At 46.7% G+C, this 18808-nt stretch overlaps 2 protein-coding genes across 14 annotated transcripts in view; one reads left to right on the plus strand and one right to left on the minus strand.

Moving 5' to 3' along the window:
• LOC135097352 (glutamate receptor-like) overlaps positions 1 to 4328 on the minus strand; it is a 7692-nt gene extending 3364 nt beyond the window's left edge. The window contains exons 1-4 of the mRNA XM_063999159.1: positions 3646 to 4328; positions 3343 to 3421; positions 2247 to 2477; positions 1982 to 2140 (exon numbers count right to left, since the gene is read on the minus strand). Of these exons, the coding sequence (XP_063855229.1) occupies positions 1982 to 2140; positions 2247 to 2477; positions 3343 to 3421; positions 3646 to 3785 (609 nt within the window). The 5' untranslated portion in view covers positions 3786 to 4328. The remainder of the gene's footprint in view (positions 1 to 1981; positions 2141 to 2246; positions 2478 to 3342; positions 3422 to 3645) is intronic.
• Positions 1 to 18808, plus strand: part of LOC135097374 (uncharacterized) — a 161294-nt gene that overhangs the window by 139849 nt on the left and 2637 nt on the right. For 11 of the 13 annotated variants that reach the window (XM_063999211.1, XM_063999213.1, XM_063999205.1 and 8 more), the window contains 4 exons: positions 8662 to 8805; positions 17360 to 17497; positions 17787 to 17978; positions 18184 to 18288. In XM_063999211.1, coding sequence (XP_063855281.1) covers positions 17444 to 17497; positions 17787 to 17978; positions 18184 to 18288 — 351 coding nt within the window. In that variant the 5' untranslated portion in view covers positions 8662 to 8805; positions 17360 to 17443. Of the gene's footprint in view, positions 1 to 8661; positions 8806 to 14920; positions 14969 to 17356; positions 17498 to 17786; positions 17979 to 18183; positions 18289 to 18808 lie in introns of those variants that run through there. The other 2 variants (XM_063999208.1, XM_063999219.1) reach the window with 2 other exon arrangements.

Genomic DNA, 18808 nt, shown 5'->3' on the forward strand with positions numbered 1-18808 from the left:
GGGGGCCATGTGCGAGTCTCCTCCAGTTGTTTCTCTCCCTTGCATCATCTTCCGTGACTCTCATCTTTTGCATTTTTTTTTTTTTTTCTCTTTTTCGTCGTTTCCCTAGAGTGAAGGGTTGGCGCCACGATAGTCCCTCCTCCAGTTGTTTCTGTCCTTTGCACCTTTCTCCGTGACTTCCATCCTTAGCAGTTGTACCGTAATTCCATCCCTCCATCTCACTCTCCGTCTTCCACTTGATATTATTCTCTCTGTTGTTTTTCTCCAGTCTCTCTCTTGATACGTTCCTGGTACTCTCTTCTTCGGCGAATCATTTCTTACGGTACTTCAAAACACGGTGGCTTATTTCCACGGTGAGTCGCTGTGTGTGGAAGCGTTTTTCACATATTTTCAGCTCTAGTGATGTGTTTTTTTTTCGGAATGGTTAGCCTATGACGTGCTCTGAGTGTATTTTTAGCCCGTGTTCACCCTGTTGACGTCGTTTCAGGCTAGTGACCCTGCAGGCCTAACGATGGGGAGGATATGTATATTTTGGCCGTGTTTTCAAAATATTTACTGGCCTACTGCGATTTTTTGGGTGTTCTTTAGATTTTTAGATTTTTTTTTTTCTTCTTCTTCAGGTAATTTGACACAAGTTTAGGAAATATTTCAAGTTTGGTGACGCTATTTGTTTTTTTTTTAATTTTGGGGAAGTTAAGGGAGGCCCTCGGAGCATTTGAGACTGTGTAGGCAGGTTTTCTGAGCATTTGAGACCATGAGCGAGAGTTTTAGAAGCATATAGAAGCATAAGGGAGAGTTTTAGAAGCATTGCAGAGTGTAAGAGGAAATTTTATGAGCATTTGAGGCCACATGGGAAGTGATACGAGCACTGGAGACTGTTAGAGGAAGTTTTAGGTTAATTTTAAGAATTTTTGGTGAAGTTCTCAGAAGGTTTCATGATCTGCGACGTACTGCGTAAATTGGCGACACTCCTGAGCTTGTTTGCTCTCCTCCTCCTTCCCCCTCTCTCCTCCAATTAGCTCCACCCGTCTGAGCAGTGACGGGAAAAGGAACGAGAAAAGAAAAGAAAAAGAAAATGAAGGTAGAAGAGACCTCGGGAAAGATACGGAGGTAATATTTCTCGAAATGTTGCTGTGGCAGGAAATATGGCAGGCTATAGCATGTGCGCTGGTCGAGAAATGTAACTACAGAGAGAGAATGATGCCGTAACATCATAACAGCGGAACGCGGCCAGGAAGCGATCCCACGACACCACGGAACGTCATAACAACAGACCGTGGCCAGGATTCGAACCCTTGCGCCGGAGGATCCTCGCGCATCCAAAGCGCACAGGAGACCGTGGCTAGGATTCGAACCTGGATCCTCGCGGAGGATCCTCTCGCGAACCCAAAACGCGCGCGGTACCACTACACCACGGCGGCCGACATACGGATGACTGACTCCAAATTACTGACGCCAGGTAACAAGTCGGCGTGAGTAGCTCTGATGGACGTGCCTTTATTACATTCTTGAGCCCAGTGTGGGTGATGAGGAGGGAGATAGGTAGTGGTGGGCGGGGAGAGGCAGTGGGGGTGATGGCATGAGTAGGAATGGGATGGGGACGAGATTGCTAGAGAGAAAAAAAAATAGTTAGGTCGAATTTTGAAACACTGCTTTCTCAACATGACTATTTTCAAAGCCCATAGAGATGATTAGCCGGGTTCTCAAGAGTGTTTCTCCTGTTGGTAAGGCAGAAATGTCATTAATCTGTTACAAAAGCCGTTGAAAGCCGTATCAGTTCACTATAAGTATTTTCAAAGGCCACAGAGATGATTAACCGGGTTCTCAAGATTGCTTCTTAATCAGTCAGTGAGTCACGCAGCCAATCATTCCATTAATTTGTCAGTCAGTCACTCTCTCACCCAGTCAATCAACCAATCAGTCACTCAGTCAATCAACCAATCAGTCAATCTCTCATTCCCTCACTCCCTCACCCCGTCACCTTCATAAGACGCATCCTGGACTGCCCTCTGGTGGCGAAGCGCGTAGCGGCGACGAACTCAAGAAAGGGACTGTTTTGTATCATGACTGCACTGCCTCTTAGCACCCTCGGGAAGATCTCTGCAGCTTCCACGTAGGCTCTGAACTTCTGCTGGAGGCTCTGAAGAAGGTAGTGGTGGTGGTGAAGGTGGTGTTGGTGGTGTACCTTTCAGATTCACTCAAAAAACTTCAAAGCTATTCTAGAACTTCTCTCTTAAAGTTCGTACCTTCAAGTAGGGGTCACTAGCAGAACCCAGGGCGTCACCATAGAATTTCCCAACCCCAGAGACTTCGAGACCAGAGGCGTGAAGGTCTTTAATGGTCTCAATGGTAGCCGGAGGTTTCGCCACCAGCAGGAAGGCAGTGAGGTTGGTAGAGTAGACGATAGTGAGAATGATAGTGTAGATCCAGAGTGTGGCCACGAAGACACGGGTTGACTGCATGCGTGGAATCTTCTCCTGTGATAGTGAGGGATGGTGAAGGTCATGGTGATGGTGGTGGTGAGAAAGATAGTGATGGTAATGGTGATGGTGAAAGTGATGCTCTCTTATCCCTCTTCTTCTATTCCTATTTATTCTGTTTCTTCATTTCTTCCTTCATTTTCCTTTTGCCTTTTCTTCCTTCTCTCCATTTCCTCATTTCGCTTCTCATTCCATCACCTTTCTTCCTTCCCTCATTCATTTCCTCCTCTTCCCGTTATTTTCTATTTTCCCTCCCTCTTTCCATCTTCCCCTGTCCATCTCTCTGTCTTCCTTCCTCTTTCCCTCTCTTTTTTCTCTCTTTTATATCCCATTCCTTTGCTAATCCTCTACCTCTCCCTTTACCATATTCTTTCCTCTCTCTTTTTTCCCCTGTACATCTCTTTCATCTTATTCGCTTGTCCTCTCACGCTCCAGTCACTCTTCTCTTTCTCCAATTCTCCTCTCCCTCCACCTCTTTCCTGTTCCTTGCCCTGCCAACGATATAAGGAAAGTTTGGAAGGGTTTATATTTTCGCCTGCGGGTTTTCTTTCCTTCATTTCCCTTGTTAATGAAGGAATGTGGCTCCGGGCGGGAAGATCTCCGGGTGAAGGCACTGAAGGGATATTACTGGAGGTCTAGGGAATTTCTTTGGCTTGTTTTAGGCTTAGATGTTGTTTGTAATGGTGGTGGTGGTGGTGATGAGGTGGTGTGTGTCTGTGTGTGTGTGTGTGTGTATGGGTTTGGTTTATTCTTTCTTGTTTTTTTCTTTGTTTGTGTTTCAATTAGAAGTAAACAGCCTGACCTTACCTGAGACTGTGAACAAGGTATTAGGTTCCATTAAGAAGTGTGCACCTTTCCTCACCTGAGCCTCGCAGCAGTGAAGGCCGAGAGCGTAGTACCAACTCACCCCCAGGGACTGCAAGCTGGCCTCCTCGTCCCCGCTGTGTGGAGATTAATGGGTGGATGGGTGGATAGATACATAGATAGATACATAGATAGATAGATTACATAGAGATTAATGGGTTAATGGGTTGACAGATACGTAGATAGATACATAGATAGATAGATAGGTAGATAGATAGGTTGATGAATGAATAGACAGGAAGACACGTTAAATATTTCATCACCACCACCATCACCACCACCACCACCACCACCACCTTACCAGAGGGCACTGCCGCGGGCTAGGAGAGCAAGTACAGGACCAGCCACCACGAGCCCCACCGCTATAGCCATCCAGGTAGTGCCTTGGAAGGGGAACGCAAGGGCCTGCCATCGTGGGAGGGGCGGCTCCGTGCGTGCCATGAAGCAACTCAGCTGGGGAAGATTGGGAGGGAGATAGATGGAAGGGAGGAAGAGGAACAGATGAAAATAAAGTCAGGATGATGGAAAGGATGAAGGAGGGACTGAAAGAAGATTGAAGAGAAAAGGTGAAGGAAAAAATAGAGGAAAGGGAAGGAAAGGAAAAGAAACAGGCGAAGGAAAGGTAGAAGAGAGAAGAAGCGTGGAAAGGAGGGAGAAATATGAAGGAAGGAAGGAAGGGAAGGGAGGAGCAGGTGAATGAAGCAAGGGAGAGGATGAAAACAGATGAAGGAAAGATGGAAGGAAAAAAAAAGGAAGGGAAAAAAGAAAAAACACAAAAGACGGAAAATTTAAACCTTTACCAAACCAAACCTAACCTGACATGACCTAGCGTGACCCCTGACCTTACCTCAGAGTCGTAGGGCGTGGTGTAGTCCAGAATCCCTATCCTGACGTGGGTTACATAAAGATCCACTAATCCAATGTCCACCTCGTTTCGTGCAAGTCTCCCCATCATGCCAGACCAGGTTCCGTTTTCCTCCTCGCGTCCCCACCGCTCCCCTACCGCGCCGCCACAGAAAACGAGAAAGTTGTTAATTTTTGTGGATCACTTTTGTTTTGTTGTTTGGTTTTAGTTTTGATTGATTTAATTGGTGTTGTTGCTACTACTACTGCTAGAGAGAGAGAGAGAGAGAGAGAGAGAGAGAGAGAGAGAGAGAGAGAGAGAGCATTGGGTATCATGAAGGAGAGAGATTGAAAAAGAAAACTTCACAGAAAACGAGCGTGTGAGGTTAGAAAAAAAAAAGGTGTGAGGGGGAACTTCTGAAAAACGTGAAGGTAAAGGTCAAATGTTCTTTCTTTGCCTTTGATGACGGAAATGAACGAAAAAGAAAACGGGAAGCCTCTTGGATGTAGGAAACAAAGGGAAAATTTCAAAGCTAAGAGAGAGAGTGAGATAGATAGAGAGAGAGAGAGAGAGAGAGAGAGAGAGAGAGAGAGAGAGAGAGAGAGAGCGAGAGAGAGAGAGTCTTACATATTTTTATTCATTTTCTCTTCTCCTTATTTACTTTTTCATGTTATTTTCTTTGTCTTCCTTCCTTTTCTTTCCTGCTTTGTTTTGTTTTGTCTTTGTTGCGTCTTTCCCTCACCCTTTCCTTTCCCTTCCCTTCCCTTCGTATCCCATCACCCAATCTTCCATCATTCCTCTTTCCACCCATCCCATCTACCATACCTTCCCATCTCAGTCCTTCATTCTTTCCTTACTTCCATTTCTTCCCTTTCCTATCCCATCACTCCTCAACCACCCTTCACCCTTCACCCCATCAGCTCACCCTGGGGCGGCTCTTCGTATCTGACAGTAAAATTCATGACTCTTGCGATGGTGTCCAGAACCCCGATGTCCGTGCCGTAGCGAAAGAGGACACTTCCATTAAGACCCCTGTAGTAGAAGACGCTAGGTGCCCACTCGAAGGTGACTGCCTGTAGGAGTGGCAGAAGAAGGCGTGAGGGTAGCTAGATACTGTTTCTCTTTTTGACTAGCTGAAAGAGTGGCAGGAGGGCGTAAAGACCGGTAGATGTTTTGTTTTATTGACGTCAGGCGCTTGTTCATAGATGATTGCCTGAAGGAGGGGCAGAAGAAGGCGTGAGAGAACAGAGAAGATAGATTTATGGACACAAGAACACAGAGAACCTTAAGTGTGGTGCCCTTCAGATCCGCCACTCTGTCCCTGTAGATGGCGCCCCCAGAGATGAACCTACGGCCCCGCCAGGTGGCCACGCGGCCCACCAACTGGTCGCCGCGGTACAGCTGGTTCACGTACACCTGCCACGCTCCCACTGACTCGCCCTGAGTAAGAGGAGGAGGAAGAGGAGGAGTAAAAGAAAGAAGACGAAAGGAAGAAGAGAAGAAAAAGGATTAATTGATTAACTGGTATCAATTTGCAGTAGTAATTGAATAAAAATAATGAGGAGGAGATGGAAGAGGAAGAGGAGGAGGATGAGGAGCGAGAACCAATGTGAGAAGGAGATGGAGAAAGATGAGATGATGACAAGGAGGAGGAGGTCTCTCTCTCTCTCTCTCTCTCTCTCTCTCTCTCTCTCTCTCTCTCTCTCTCTTGCAATTTCATCAGAAACGCCAAGACCAGTCACAAATCATAAATAAACATTGGTATCATATTTCCACACAATCACCCGGAAGCAGATTTAAAATTCTAGATTCCCTTCCCATCTGGACTCGATTCTTTATCTTCTTGGTCAATTTGTGGCCGTCTTTCTGTCTGTCTGCTTCCCTCTTATCTGAGTGGGTCGTTCACCTTGATCGTTGTGGTCGTGACAGAGAACGTTATGTGTGTGTGTGTGTGTGTGTGTGTGTGTGTGTGTGTGTGTGTGTGTGTGGCAGTGTTGGTGATGTTTGTTCCTACAGAATTCTCTATCTTTTTTTTTTTGTAGTAGTAATAATAGTAGTAGTAGTAGTAGTAGTAGTAGTAGTAATTGTTGTTGTTGTTGTTGTTGTTGTTGTTTTCTTTTTCTTTGTGTGTTTCGAGTGTGAAGTTTTAATTTATGTATGTTTTTGCTTGTGTCTGTCTATGTCTCTCTCTCTCTCTCTCTCTCTCTCTCTCTCTCTCTCTCTCTCTCTCTCTCTCTCTCTCTCTCTCTCTCTCTCTCTCTCTCTCTCTCTCTCTCTCTCTCTCTCCTTCACATCACTTCACTAATCCCCCATCACTCCTCTTAGATTTCTCTCTCTCTCCCCCTCTTCCTTTCTCCCTCACACATCACTTCACTAATCCCCAACAGTGCTCTGGGGTTTGACTACTGTAAGCTTTGAGCAAGTAAAACATTTAAGCTCCCTGGCAGTCTGCTGTATGTCCTACCTTTCAGCCCCTCCTCCCGTTTTCTAATGGTTTTCAATCATGTGGTGACACTTAACAAATTATCCTTCCTTTGTCCTTCCCTCCCTCCTTCTCTCCCTTCCTCTCTCTCTCTCCCTCCCTATCTTCCTTGTGTTCCGCGTGGTCCGTGGGAGAGACTGAAGGTAAAGGAAGAGGAGGACGTTTTGGTGGTGGTGAAGGTGGAGGAGGAAGAAGGAGAGAGAGGAAGAGGAGAAGGATCTGGCGGAATGAGAAGAAAAGAAGAAAAAAAAAGGACAGATAAAAATAAAAATAAAAAAAAGAGAAGGAGAGGAAGGCACCTGAAAACCTCAATAAGATTAGAAAATAAGCGAAAGTAATAAAAGGAGAGAAAAAGAAAAGAATGACAAAGTAAATAATTAGTAAAACTGATAATGACAGATAAAGAGAAGAACAGGAGGAGAGAGAGAGAGAGAGAGAGAGAGAGAGAGAGAGAGAGAGAGAGAGAGAGAGAGAGAGAGAGAGAGAGAGAGAGAGAGAGAGAGAGAGAGAGAGAGAGAGAGACTGAAAAACACACCTAAGTACAAATTTGTGTACTTAAATTTACCTGTGCATTCTTACCTTAATTACTCCAGCAAGGTGTTCAGTCTTCCTTCCTTTCAGAGAGCCCGCCAGTTTCTCCAGGTCCCCTCTAGATGGCAGCACGCACAGGTATCTGGAAGGGGAGGGGGAGAGAAGAGAGAGGGGGGTGTTGCTGTAGTGTTCCCAGGTGTAATCTCTGGTGTGTTTGAAATCTGACAGGTAGAAAAATGGGTTTGTGTTTAGATATTCGAGTTTTTTTTTTTCTTTCTTTTTGGGGGGTGGGGAGGGGGGGTGAGGGCTGGAAGTGACGGAGGAGTAAGGTAGTGTGTGTGTGTGGGGGGGGGGGTGGCGGAGAGCGGTTGTACACATGCTCTTGCGCTTCTCCGCTCTCTGTACTCGTCTAATCTACACACGGGGGAATCTTTATTTAATACTCTTTCGTTTTGTTACACTCTGTACTATAATTAACCTAGTCGTACCCAGAATACTGTACTATAATTAACCTAGTCGTACCCAGAATAAAAAAAATGCATTAACACACTTTTTTTTCGTTTTGTTACACTCTGTACTATATATAATTAACCTAGTCGTACCCAGAAAAAATGCTTAAACACAATTTTTTTTCGTTTTGTTACACTCTGTACTATAATTAACCTAGTCGTACCCAGAAAAAAACAAAAACAAGAAAAAAAAAAGCTTATTCACTTTTTTTTTTTTTCCCTGTTTTGTTACACTCTGTACTCGTGTTGAGCTGCCCAGGGGAAACGTTTGTACACTCGTTTTCATTTCACTCCGTCACTAAAATGTTTCAGTGTGGTGTGTTGACGTAACGTTCCCGGAGAGTGTACTTGGCAGGGTGTGGCTGGCGTGCTGTGGTGCTCGTCGTTCATGTGTCACAAGTGTTCAGATTAAGTGGTGACCTGTTGTTGTTGTTGTTGTGGTTGTTGTTGTTGTTGTTGTTGTTGTTGTTGTTGCTGCTGTTGTTGTTGTTGATGTTGTTGTTTATATTTATAATAATGATGATAATAATAATATGATAATAATAATAATGATAATGATCACAACAATACCAGTTAAAAATGTAATTATGGGAAAAAAATTATATACCTACAAAATATCCCCTTTAATAAATACCACAGTTACATTCAACATCACTACTACTACTACTATTACTACTACTACTACTACTACTACTACTACTACTACTACTACTACTACTACTACTACTACTACTACTACTACTACTAAAAACAACAACAATAACAATGATAATACTGTAGTTAACAATTATAATTATAAAAAAAACACATAAAAAACATTCTCTTAATTCATTACCAAAATAAGAGATAAACCTTTCTTTTCCCTTCGTCAGGAGTAAAAGAAAGGGCTTGAAATTGCTTCTTTACAATTATTTATCATCACAATTACAAATCTCTCTTTCCCTTCGTCAGGAGTTAATCCCTCACCTGCCGCGGTAGTCCCAGAGCAGCGGGCGCGCCTCACTCAGCGTCAGAAGGGGCGTGGGGCGTGACAGGAGCAGCAGGTACCCACGGCAGCCTCCAGACGCCCACTTCACCTTCAGGAGATCCGCCACGGTACGCACCTCCACCACCTATGTGTGTGTGTGTGTGTGTGTGTGTGTGTGTGTGTGTGTGTGTGTGTGTGTGTAGGTTAAGGAGATTAGGGCATGACGAGATTATTTGATTAACGCACACACACACACACACACACACACACACACACACACACACACACACACACACACACACACACACACCTGTCTGAGTTACTTAGTCACTCCACCAAACCAAAATATCCACTTTACATACCTGTCCCTCTTCTGACATCCACTCACACACCTGTTCTCAGCTAAACACCCCGTCACACACACCTATCCTCACTCACACCTGCTCCCAGCTACGCACTTCGTCACACACACCTGACACCCACTCACACACCTCACACACCCACCTGTCTAGGGTTGGGCAGGGCTAGAAGAGGCTGCAAGACGTGTTGACTCTCATATCCACTGTCATATGCCATCACCAAATTACACTGACTCATCTCTCTCACCGCAATATGAGTTAGCATCCTTCCTAGGCTCCCGTGCCACTCCTCCCCTTGCTCTTCGCTTCCTAGGGGCGTGGCACTGTGACCTCGTGGGTGTCTTAAGGACGTGGCAGTGTAACCTTGGTGTCTTAGGTCAAGGTTAGAGACGTTGCGGTGAGATACTGTTGTGTTTTGTAAAATTATCTTGCCCGTCTTGTCTCCTGCCGCTGTCCACATCACCCACATGATTATAGGTATCCGCATTTGTGTCACTAATCCACATATCCACCTAGAAGGGATAAAGCGTGAAATAAGGAGGGTTTAAGGTATAGTTATTAATCCCTATGTGTATGATGGTATGTTTGATCTAGCTCTCTTATCCGTGCGAGTAATAGAAAGAGCGCCAACTGGACAGACAGGGCCCGAGATGGCGTATGTCACAGTGGATCGTATTTCTAAAACTCCCTGCAAGTGTGACTATATTTCCTGCCACCTCAACAGTTCCCTTCCTTGACGAGGCGGCATTTGGAGGCTGGCTGATGATTATTCAAAAGTTATGCAGGCACTTAAGTACAGCAGGACGAAATGATCACAGCGGTACAATCTTAATAGGAAAAGTTAAGTTACGTAAGGAAAAAGTTAGTTACGGGAAAGAATACGTTTACTTACATGGAGGAAATTATAAACAGGGATGCGAGGCGGCGGAGGAGCGGAGGAGCGGAGGAGAGGAGTGAAGGAAGGAAGGAATGGAGCGTTGTATAGCGGAGTGAACGGGTAAAAGCGATGTGAAGTGAAGGAGTGAAGAAATTAAGGCCTTGTGAAGCGAAGGAGTGAAGAAATTAAGGCCTTGTGTAGCGAAGGAGGGAAGGATTGAGCGTCTTGTTAAGCGAAAGAGCGAAAACGTTGTGGGACTAGGCAGCGAAGGAGCCAAGTCGTGGTCAGCTCTGCAAGTCAAGGCGGAGTGGCGGAGTGCAGTTGGGGTCCTTCCTCTTAAGCTCTCAGATAGCGTGGCGGTGCCTGGAGTGCATCAAACCATCCTCTCACCTAAACTTTTCAGCCGCACACAAAAACTGCCTCGGGACGCCTCGGGAAAGTTGGCAAGAGTTGATGAAGTCGAGTGAAGTGACCGCCTCCCATGCCTCGTGAATTTTAGATACACGAGTTCACCTTTAAGTAGTCACGTTTTCTTTCAGTTCTTCAAGAGTTGCCTTAAGTAATCTTGTATTTTTAATTTATTGGGGAGATAGAAATATAAGAAAGTAATGAGAGGAGCAAAAAGCCATCTTACCTCCTTTTAAAATGTTTCTAATGATTCGGTACTAACAACCTGATTACTGAGTCTGTTCCAAGCATTTATTTCTCATAAGGGACTAGATTAGATTAGGTTTAATTAGATGAGGTTACGTTTAGTTAGGTTTTGGTTGATTAGGTTAGGTGAGGGGATACAAATGGGTAAGGTTAGGTTAGGTTAGGTTCTACAGGCGGCTGTATTGGTCATGTGGGACTGCAGGACGGTCAAAAACTTCATCAACTCAAGTCTTCCCTTTGAGTAATTTTTCATTGGTGTGTCCAGCGAGTTTGGAAAGAGAGAGAGAATTAGGACGTCTTGTATCGAACTTTTGTGAAAGAAATTAATCTGAAAGTGAAGCAGCGAATCATCACTGACGCCCAGAATTCAAATATTCACGAACACCGAGGCGCCTGTGAGTGACATTTGGGTGGTGGTGGTGGTGGTGGTGGTGAGGGAATTATGCAAAACCCCAGAGTTGTCTCCTCTGTCCAAAATGACTCGTTTTCTGTCTCATTGCTGTCACTCGAAAGAAAAGGTGCTTGTGGTTAGTGGCTCTCTCTCTCTCTCTCGCTCTCTCTCTCTCTCTCTCTCTCTCTCTCTCTCTCTCTCTCTCTCTCTCTCTCTCTCTCTCTCTCTCTCTCTCTCTCTCTCTCTCTCTCTCTCTCTCTCTCTCATACACACACACACACACACACGGCAGGAGGGGGGACCAATGGGAGGGAAGCCGAAGGGGGCATGGACCAATGGAAACGCCCCTCCAGGGTTCTTGGAGAGACAGCTTGGAGGTGAGTGTGGACGCCCACGCCTCGAGTTTCTCGTAGGAATGAAATGAAGCTGAATATTAAGGGTGCGGGCCTCCTGGCGGCGAGGAAAGAGAGTAACAGGAATCATACCATGGGTAACTCAGGCAACGCGAAGAACAAACACGAGGAGGAAGGCGCCGGTGACTGCAGGACTCCTGCCCTGCGAGTGGCGGGAGACACACGGCGGAGGCGGCAGGCCAGTGGTTCCCCCAGCTGCCTCTGCTGTTGCCAGGGCCTCGGGAAGCTGCTCAGGCGGGAGGGACGCTCCAGGGAGCCCTTTGAGCAGAGCGACACTGTGGAGGCGCATGAGCAGGGACACCATGCGCCCCACAAGCAGGGCGCGGCCGAGCGTTCTTGCGCCGTGCAGAGCAAAAGCCGCGCCGTGCTGCAGATCAGCGCCGTGCACGTAGTGAAGGCCGAGCACGGCAGGGCGCCCACCATGCTGACGGCGGCGTACAAGGGCTGGTGGCAGATACCCAAGGTGCACCTGCTCCTCACGCTGGAGCGGGTGGCTAAGGCCGCGCCACAGCGGCATCAGCAGCAGCAGCAGTCCGGCGCGGGGAAGGAGCGGCTGCTGCAGTGGTTCCCTCCGGGCAGGGGACCCACGTTGAGGGTGAAGGGGCGCGCCAGGACGCTGGTGCTGCGCCTGTACACGGGGGAGCGCCTGACGGCCCGCGCAGAGGTTCCCCTGGGCGAGCTTCTCTCCCGCACGGCGGAGTGCGTGGCGTGCGTCCCCCTGGAGGTGAAGGCAGGGGGCGCCCGGCAGTAGGCCTGGGTGGAGGTGGCGCAGGTCAGCCCGCGCCCCACACCGCTGCCGCCGCCACGCTGCCCCCTGAGGCTCTTCTCCCAGGACACTCCGCCCCACCAGTTCGTGTTCCCGCCCCCCAGGGACCCGACGCCCTTCAGGCTCAAGCAGATGGTGCGGGACATGTGCGGCGCGCCCCTCGACAACACCGACTGGTCCAAGTCTTTCCAGTTAAGCCGCGAGACATCACCAGCGGGCGACGCCAGCAGCACCACCACCCCCGGCACCACCAGCACCACCAGCAGCACCACCAGCACGGACGGCCCTGAGACAGCGCCCAGGGACGTCTCCAGAACAGACGGTTGTTCAGCCCGCGGCGGTGCGGCGCCAGCACGCCGCAGCACGCAGTACCAGCTGCTGTTCCCCGGCCAGCCGGTGCCCCGCTCCGTGCCGCCGCCCGGCAGGTGCAGGAGGGCGCTCCGCTTCGTGCTCATCTGCTTGTGGGTGCTGGCGGCGTACAAGATCGTCACGGACCTGACCGTCGCCGTGCAGGAGACTGTGCACTGGGCCTTCTTTGACACCATGCAAGACACGGAGCGCGGCCTGGCCTGGACGCCCGCTCCGCTTGCCGCTGCTCACTGATTCTGGAAAAAAAAAAAAAAAAAGAGCCTACACAGAAGAGACATCCCGCTTGCTTGGCGCTGCCCCCTGGGGACACAAGGTGGGGGTGCTGTCCCCTGCAGACACAGGGTGGGGGTGCTGCTCCCTGGTGACAGGGTAGCGGTGCTTCCCTCTGGGGACGCAGGGTGGGGGTGGGTGCCGTCCTGTGTTTTCTGTGTATTTTTTCACCAATTTGTTGTTCAGTGGCGTTTTGTGTAATTGTAACCTTCGTGGTGGGCCGTGGGTGGGGTGCTGCGGGAACCGTGCCCGTGTTGTGGTGGGCGCGCCTCACCATCCTTACCTTTATGATTGCGTGTTTTCAGAACGTAACCCTTTCATGTAGCGAGACAGCGGTGTGTGGAGCTGTTGATTCTCCCAACAAGACCCTGGCGTGCACGGAATTCAGAATTATGTGTGTGTGTGTGTGTGTGTGTGTGTGTGTGTGTGTGTGTGTGTGTGTGTGTGTGTGTGTGTGTGTGTGTGTCGAGTCGTGATGGTGAACAAATAAAATAGGGGAAAAAGTCCCATGATATATAAAAGGGATATTTCATTTATTTATTTATTCCGTCATTCACCCATTTATTTTCGTCAGGAAATGCAAATAATAGTAGAAGTTGTCTTAATGGACTAACATTTTTGTACCAAGGCATGTTTATATAATTTCATTCTATTTTATTTATTATTTGATTATTTACTCGTTGTGTGTGTGTGTGTGTGTGTGTGTGTGTGTGTGTGTGTGTGTGTGTGTGTGTGTTGGCTTTAAAATTCCCTTCAGTAGAAAAGCAAATCTTCATAGAAATATTGTGTTTATGAAAAGTGAAAAAAAATATATATATTACGTTTTTTTGGGCAAACTGTAGGTGTCTGTTTGTTTGTTAGTTCGCATTTATGTTTTTATTTAGTCACGGTGAGTAATGAGAAAGTGTGCGAGGGATGAATACTGTGTTACCATGGCGCAAGGAGAGAGAGAGAGAGAGAGAGAGAGAGAGAGAGAGAGAGAGAGAGAGAGAGAGAGAGAGAGAGAGAGAGAGAGAGAGAGAGAGAGAGAGAGAGAGAGAGAGCACTTTCTAATTATTACTTCTATACGTGTGTGTGTGTTTGTGTGTGTGTTTTCCTGTTTGTCTGTCTGTCCGTCTGTCTTTTTGTTTGTTTGTGTTTGTGTCTGTCTTGATTACACACACACACACACACACACACACACACACACACACACACACACACACACACACACACACACACACACGCACACGCACACACTTACAACATACATACATACGTGTTCCTTCACTAGTTAGCGGTATTTGACTCCGTTGGTGTATAAGTATTTTATATAATCTTTTAATTCATCCTAAACATCATCTCAGGGTTACGTACACTGGGGCATGACTCGACACACACACACGCACACGCACGTACACACACACACACACGCACGCACGCCATGACTAGGAATATTTGCACTCATTCGAAAAAGGATAAAAAAAAAGTAAAAGAAAGTAAAAAAAAATAGAAAGTTGGGATGGTTTTCATATTTGGTAACCTCTCCTCCTTTCCTCCTCCTCTTCTTCTTCTCCTTCTTCTCCTCCTCCTCTTCCTCCTCCTATTTTTCCTTCTCTTTTATTCGTATCCATTTCTCTCTTTCGTTATTTTCCATTATCCCTTGTTATTCCTCCCTTTTTTGCTAATTTTTCCTCATTTTTATAATTTTCCCTTATTTTCCTCATTTTCCTTTCATGTTTCGCCTTCTTTTCCTCACACTTTTCTTCTTCCTTCCAATTTGTTTCCTATTTTCCTCTCGCTTTTCCTCCTTTCCCCTCGTTTTTTAAATTTTTCCCCTCACTTGTTTCCTTCCCCTTATTTCCCTCCCCTTACTTTCTTACCTATCTGTTTTTCCCTCGCTTTTCCTCCTCCTCTTCCTCTTTTTCCCCTCATTTTCCCTCATGATCTCACTGTACTTCTTTCCTTCCCTTTACTATCTCCCCTCACCTTCCCTCAACCCCTCTTTTCCTCCCCATCTCTCCATTTCCCTCATGACCTCCCCTCACTCCCGTCACCTCTTCCTGCAACCATCAGACGATCCCCCCCACTCTTAATCTCCCCTCCCTCCTCCTCCTCATCCTCTCTTCTTATCCTCTCCCCTCACTCGAGCTATATAAGACCCTGGGTGAGGGGAAGGGTGTCCATTTCACATCCGAACGTCTTCAGAAGAGGTAAGGAAAGGGGACACGAAGAGGGGAGATAGATATAGACAAAAGGGAATGGGTGTGATTGTGAGGGGCGAAGATGGGGAGTTATTTTAGTTAGTGTGTGGAGGTGAACAAAGAGGGGAGAGAGTGTGTGAAGGTCTGTGATGGGAAAAAGGAAAAAGGAAAAGGGAAAATTGATATAGATTTGTATATAGAGAAGAAAACACGAGGGAAATCGGTGTAGCTTAGTGGTTGAAGGGAAAAAGAAGACGGGATATTGGTGTGATATGGTATATATGAAGGAAAAGAGGGGAAACAAGGCGTTAAATGAGTTCGGGTGAATTTGCATAGGAGACAAGAAGAGGGGAGATGGGTGTGCGGTGATTTGAAGGGAAAGGTGAGGAAATGGAGGTGTGAGTCGGTGAGTGAGGGGAAAAAAAAGAGGGAAAAAGGAAGGTGAAGAGATGTCAGGTGCATTAATAATTAAGGTGGTGAAGGAAGGGGAAAATGAAGGAAAAATAGAGGATTGGAGGATACCCACGTCTCTCTCTCTCTCTCTCTCTCTCTCTCTCTCTGGAGGCGTTGAGGGGATAAAACGAAGAAAAAGTTACGGAAATAGATCAGTAGACTCGTAATGAGGAAACTGACTGACGGGAGAGTGAGAGTGGAGGCAGCAGATGTAGGAGAGTGGATGGTTGGAGTGTGTGGATAGTGGATAAATGGATGCCTTGGGTGGAGGTCATGTGGATGGGAAATAGTTGAGTTATACCTGAATGTGTTAGTAAGCTACATCCGTTTTCTTTGTCACCGTAAGCTTTCATTACGAATTTTTTTTCCATTTTCTGTTTTATCTATTTAATTTAATCTATTTATTCATTATTTAGTTGAGTTATTCCTGTATTAGTTGCTCTCCGTTTTCTTTGTCACCCGTTCTCTTTGTCAATGTAACTTAATATAAATATAAGCGGTTCATAGTGTAATTTAAAGTTTTCTGTCTTGTATTAATTAATTTTACCTACCTGTTTATTATTGTTATTGTTATTATTATTGTTATTGTTATTATTATTTATTTTTTTCAAGCATTTTTTTCGCGTAACACTTAAAAAAAAATTCACTTTATCATCATTCACAAGAAAATCCCCAGTTTGTTTTGAAAAATCGCCTTTATCATTTCTTTCCTATCTCCTTTTCTTTCCCCTCCCTCTTCCTCTCCTAGTCATGTTAGGTGAGGGTCAGGTAAGGGTCAGGTGAGGTCAGGTTAGGTCAAGGTCACATCATTATCTGTATTATTTCATCACACGTAACATTCTCTCTCTCTCTCTCTCTCTCTCTCTCTCTCTCTCTCTCTCTCTCTCTCTCTCTCTCTCTCTCTCTCTCTCTCTTAAATTGCTTGCATGAATGTATGTACGTGTTGAAAATCTATTATTATCTCTCTCTCTCTCTCTCTCTCTCTCTCTCTCTCTCTCTCTCTCTCTCTCTCTCTCTCTCTCTCTCTCTCTCTCTCTCTCTCTCTCTCTCTCTCTCTCTCTCCTGTCGGTTTTGCAGTTTATCATCACTTCTACTACTACTACTACTACTACTACTACTACTACTACTACTACTACTACTACTACTACTATTTCCACCACCACCACCACCACCACCAGCACCACCAGTCACGACCCCAACAGAACAAATCCCCCTAGGAAGAACGAGAGAGTAACACACCCGCGGGAGATGAGGGGAAGTGATGGGAGGTAATGAGGGAAGGTGAGGGAAAACAGTGGAAGCTAATGTGTGTAATGACGGGGAGAGAGAGAGAGAGAGAGAGAGAGAGAGAGAGAGAGAGAGAGAGAGAGAGAGAGAGAGAGAGAGAGAGACATTGAAATCGACACAAATCCAGTTATTTTTTTTTATTTTTCCTCGTGTGTGTGTGTGTGTGTGTGTGTGTGTGTGTGTGTGTGTGTGTGTGTGTGTGTGTGTGTTGAGTCATCCTGTCTGTGAGATTTCAGAAGTGTTATAGATTAGCGGTGGTGCTGGTGGTGGTGGTGGTGGTGGTGGTGGTAGGTTGGTGGTGGTGGTGGTGGTGGCGGATTAATTTTGACAGAGAAGTAGTAGTAATAGTAGTAGTAGTAATAGTAGTAGTAGTTCTCTCTCTCTCTCTCTCTCTCTCTCTCTCTCTCTCTCTCTCTCTCTCTCTCTCTCTCTCTCTCTCTCTCTCTCTCTCTCTCTCTCTCTCTCCGAAACGTCTTTTCCATGTGTTCATTTAACATCTATATCTTAAATTCTTCAATTATTTACTTATCCATCCACCTATTCATTATCATCATTATCTATTATCAATTATAACCCTTTCCATTACTTTCCCAACCAATTATTCAACATCTTCTTCATCTTTTATTTACTTATTCACTTACTTATTAACTTGTCTAGCAGGTCACACAGCAGGATGGTCCCTAAGGCTTCCCCCCTGCCGCTGTCCCCGCCCCCCCTGGCACCCCCGCCTTCCTCGCCAGGGTGATGGCTCTCCCTGCCCTCAACCAAGCCATTCACACCTTCTACGACACTGGAAAGGTAACTGCTGCACCTCTCTCTCTCTCTCTCTCTCTCTCTCTCTCTCTCTCTCTCTCTCTCTCTCTCTCTCTCTCTCTCTCTCTCTCTCTCTCTCTTGTTTTAGTCCTCCTCTTCTTCTTCCTCCTCCTCCTCCTCCTCCTCCTCCTCCTCCTCCTCCTCCTCCTCCTCCTCCTCCTCCTCCTCCTCCTCCTCCTCCTCCTCCTCCTCCTTTTCCCACTGTTTTTATCACACACCAAAAACCAAAAGGAACTGCTAATATTTACTTTGCTCCCTTCACCGCCTCCGTCAGAGTAACGTGGTGGTGGGGGCGGCGTTGAGAGCAGCTGAGAGGAGCGTGAGAGTGGCCGCGACTGGAGCCCTGCCCCTGGCCAACCCTCTGGTGGAGCGCGTGGGCGGGTGGGCGGCCCTGGATGAGTGGGCGTGTCGCGGTCTGGACAGGGTGGAGAAAGCCGTACCCATTATCAGCCTGCCCGCGGAGGAGGTGAGAGAGAGAGAGAGAGAGAGAGAGAGAGAGAGAGAGAGAGAGAGAGAGAGAGAGAGAGAGATTTTTTATGACTTTCCTGTTTCCTTCTCATCATCATCTTTCTCCCTCCTTTTCCTTCCTTTCTCCTTCCAGTTCTCCTTCATCTAACTCTGCTCTGTTTACCCTCCTCTTCTCCCTTCGTCAGCGTGTCTCTCTCCGTCAGATCGTGCACAGGACTCGCAAAACAGTGCTGGCTACAGTGGCTGGAGACAACGTGATCGTGCCCACAACCCTGCTGGAGGCTGTGAGGTCCCGGGCCAACAGACTGGTGGGTGAGGTTGCAGTTTGGCTGGGTGGATAGATGAACGAGCAAATGGTGGCCAAGTCATTGGGTGTGTGGATGCGTAGATGCACTGATGTGTGGATAAATGGACTGGTGGAAGGACTGATATGTGGATGAGTGAGTGAGTGGATGATTCGATAGATGGATGAATGGCTTGTAGGTAGGTGTGTGGGTAGATGAGTGGATGGGCGGGTCAGTGGGTGAGTATGTGGATGAGATTAGCAGTGAGGGATTGGTATCATTTAAAGTCTCCTCCACTTGTTTACGTCCCTTGAACCTTCCACTGTGCATTCCATTCTTTGCATTTCCATTACCTCTGTCGTAAATATAAACATAACGATGACCACCATTAGGAAATATAGTTACTTGTGATCTCCGTCTGAGAAAACAATGCAAATCGGGAATCAGGATTAGATGATGTGATGAATGGACTCAGCAATCAGACTGTGAGTGTTCAGTCATTAGGGAGCTTTAAAAGATTAGACAAGTTTATTGCAAAACCTTT

Source organism: Scylla paramamosain, unplaced genomic scaffold, assembly GCF_035594125.1.
Source record: "Scylla paramamosain isolate STU-SP2022 unplaced genomic scaffold, ASM3559412v1 Contig18, whole genome shotgun sequence".
Lineage (NCBI taxonomy): Eukaryota > Metazoa > Arthropoda > Malacostraca > Decapoda > Portunidae > Scylla > Scylla paramamosain.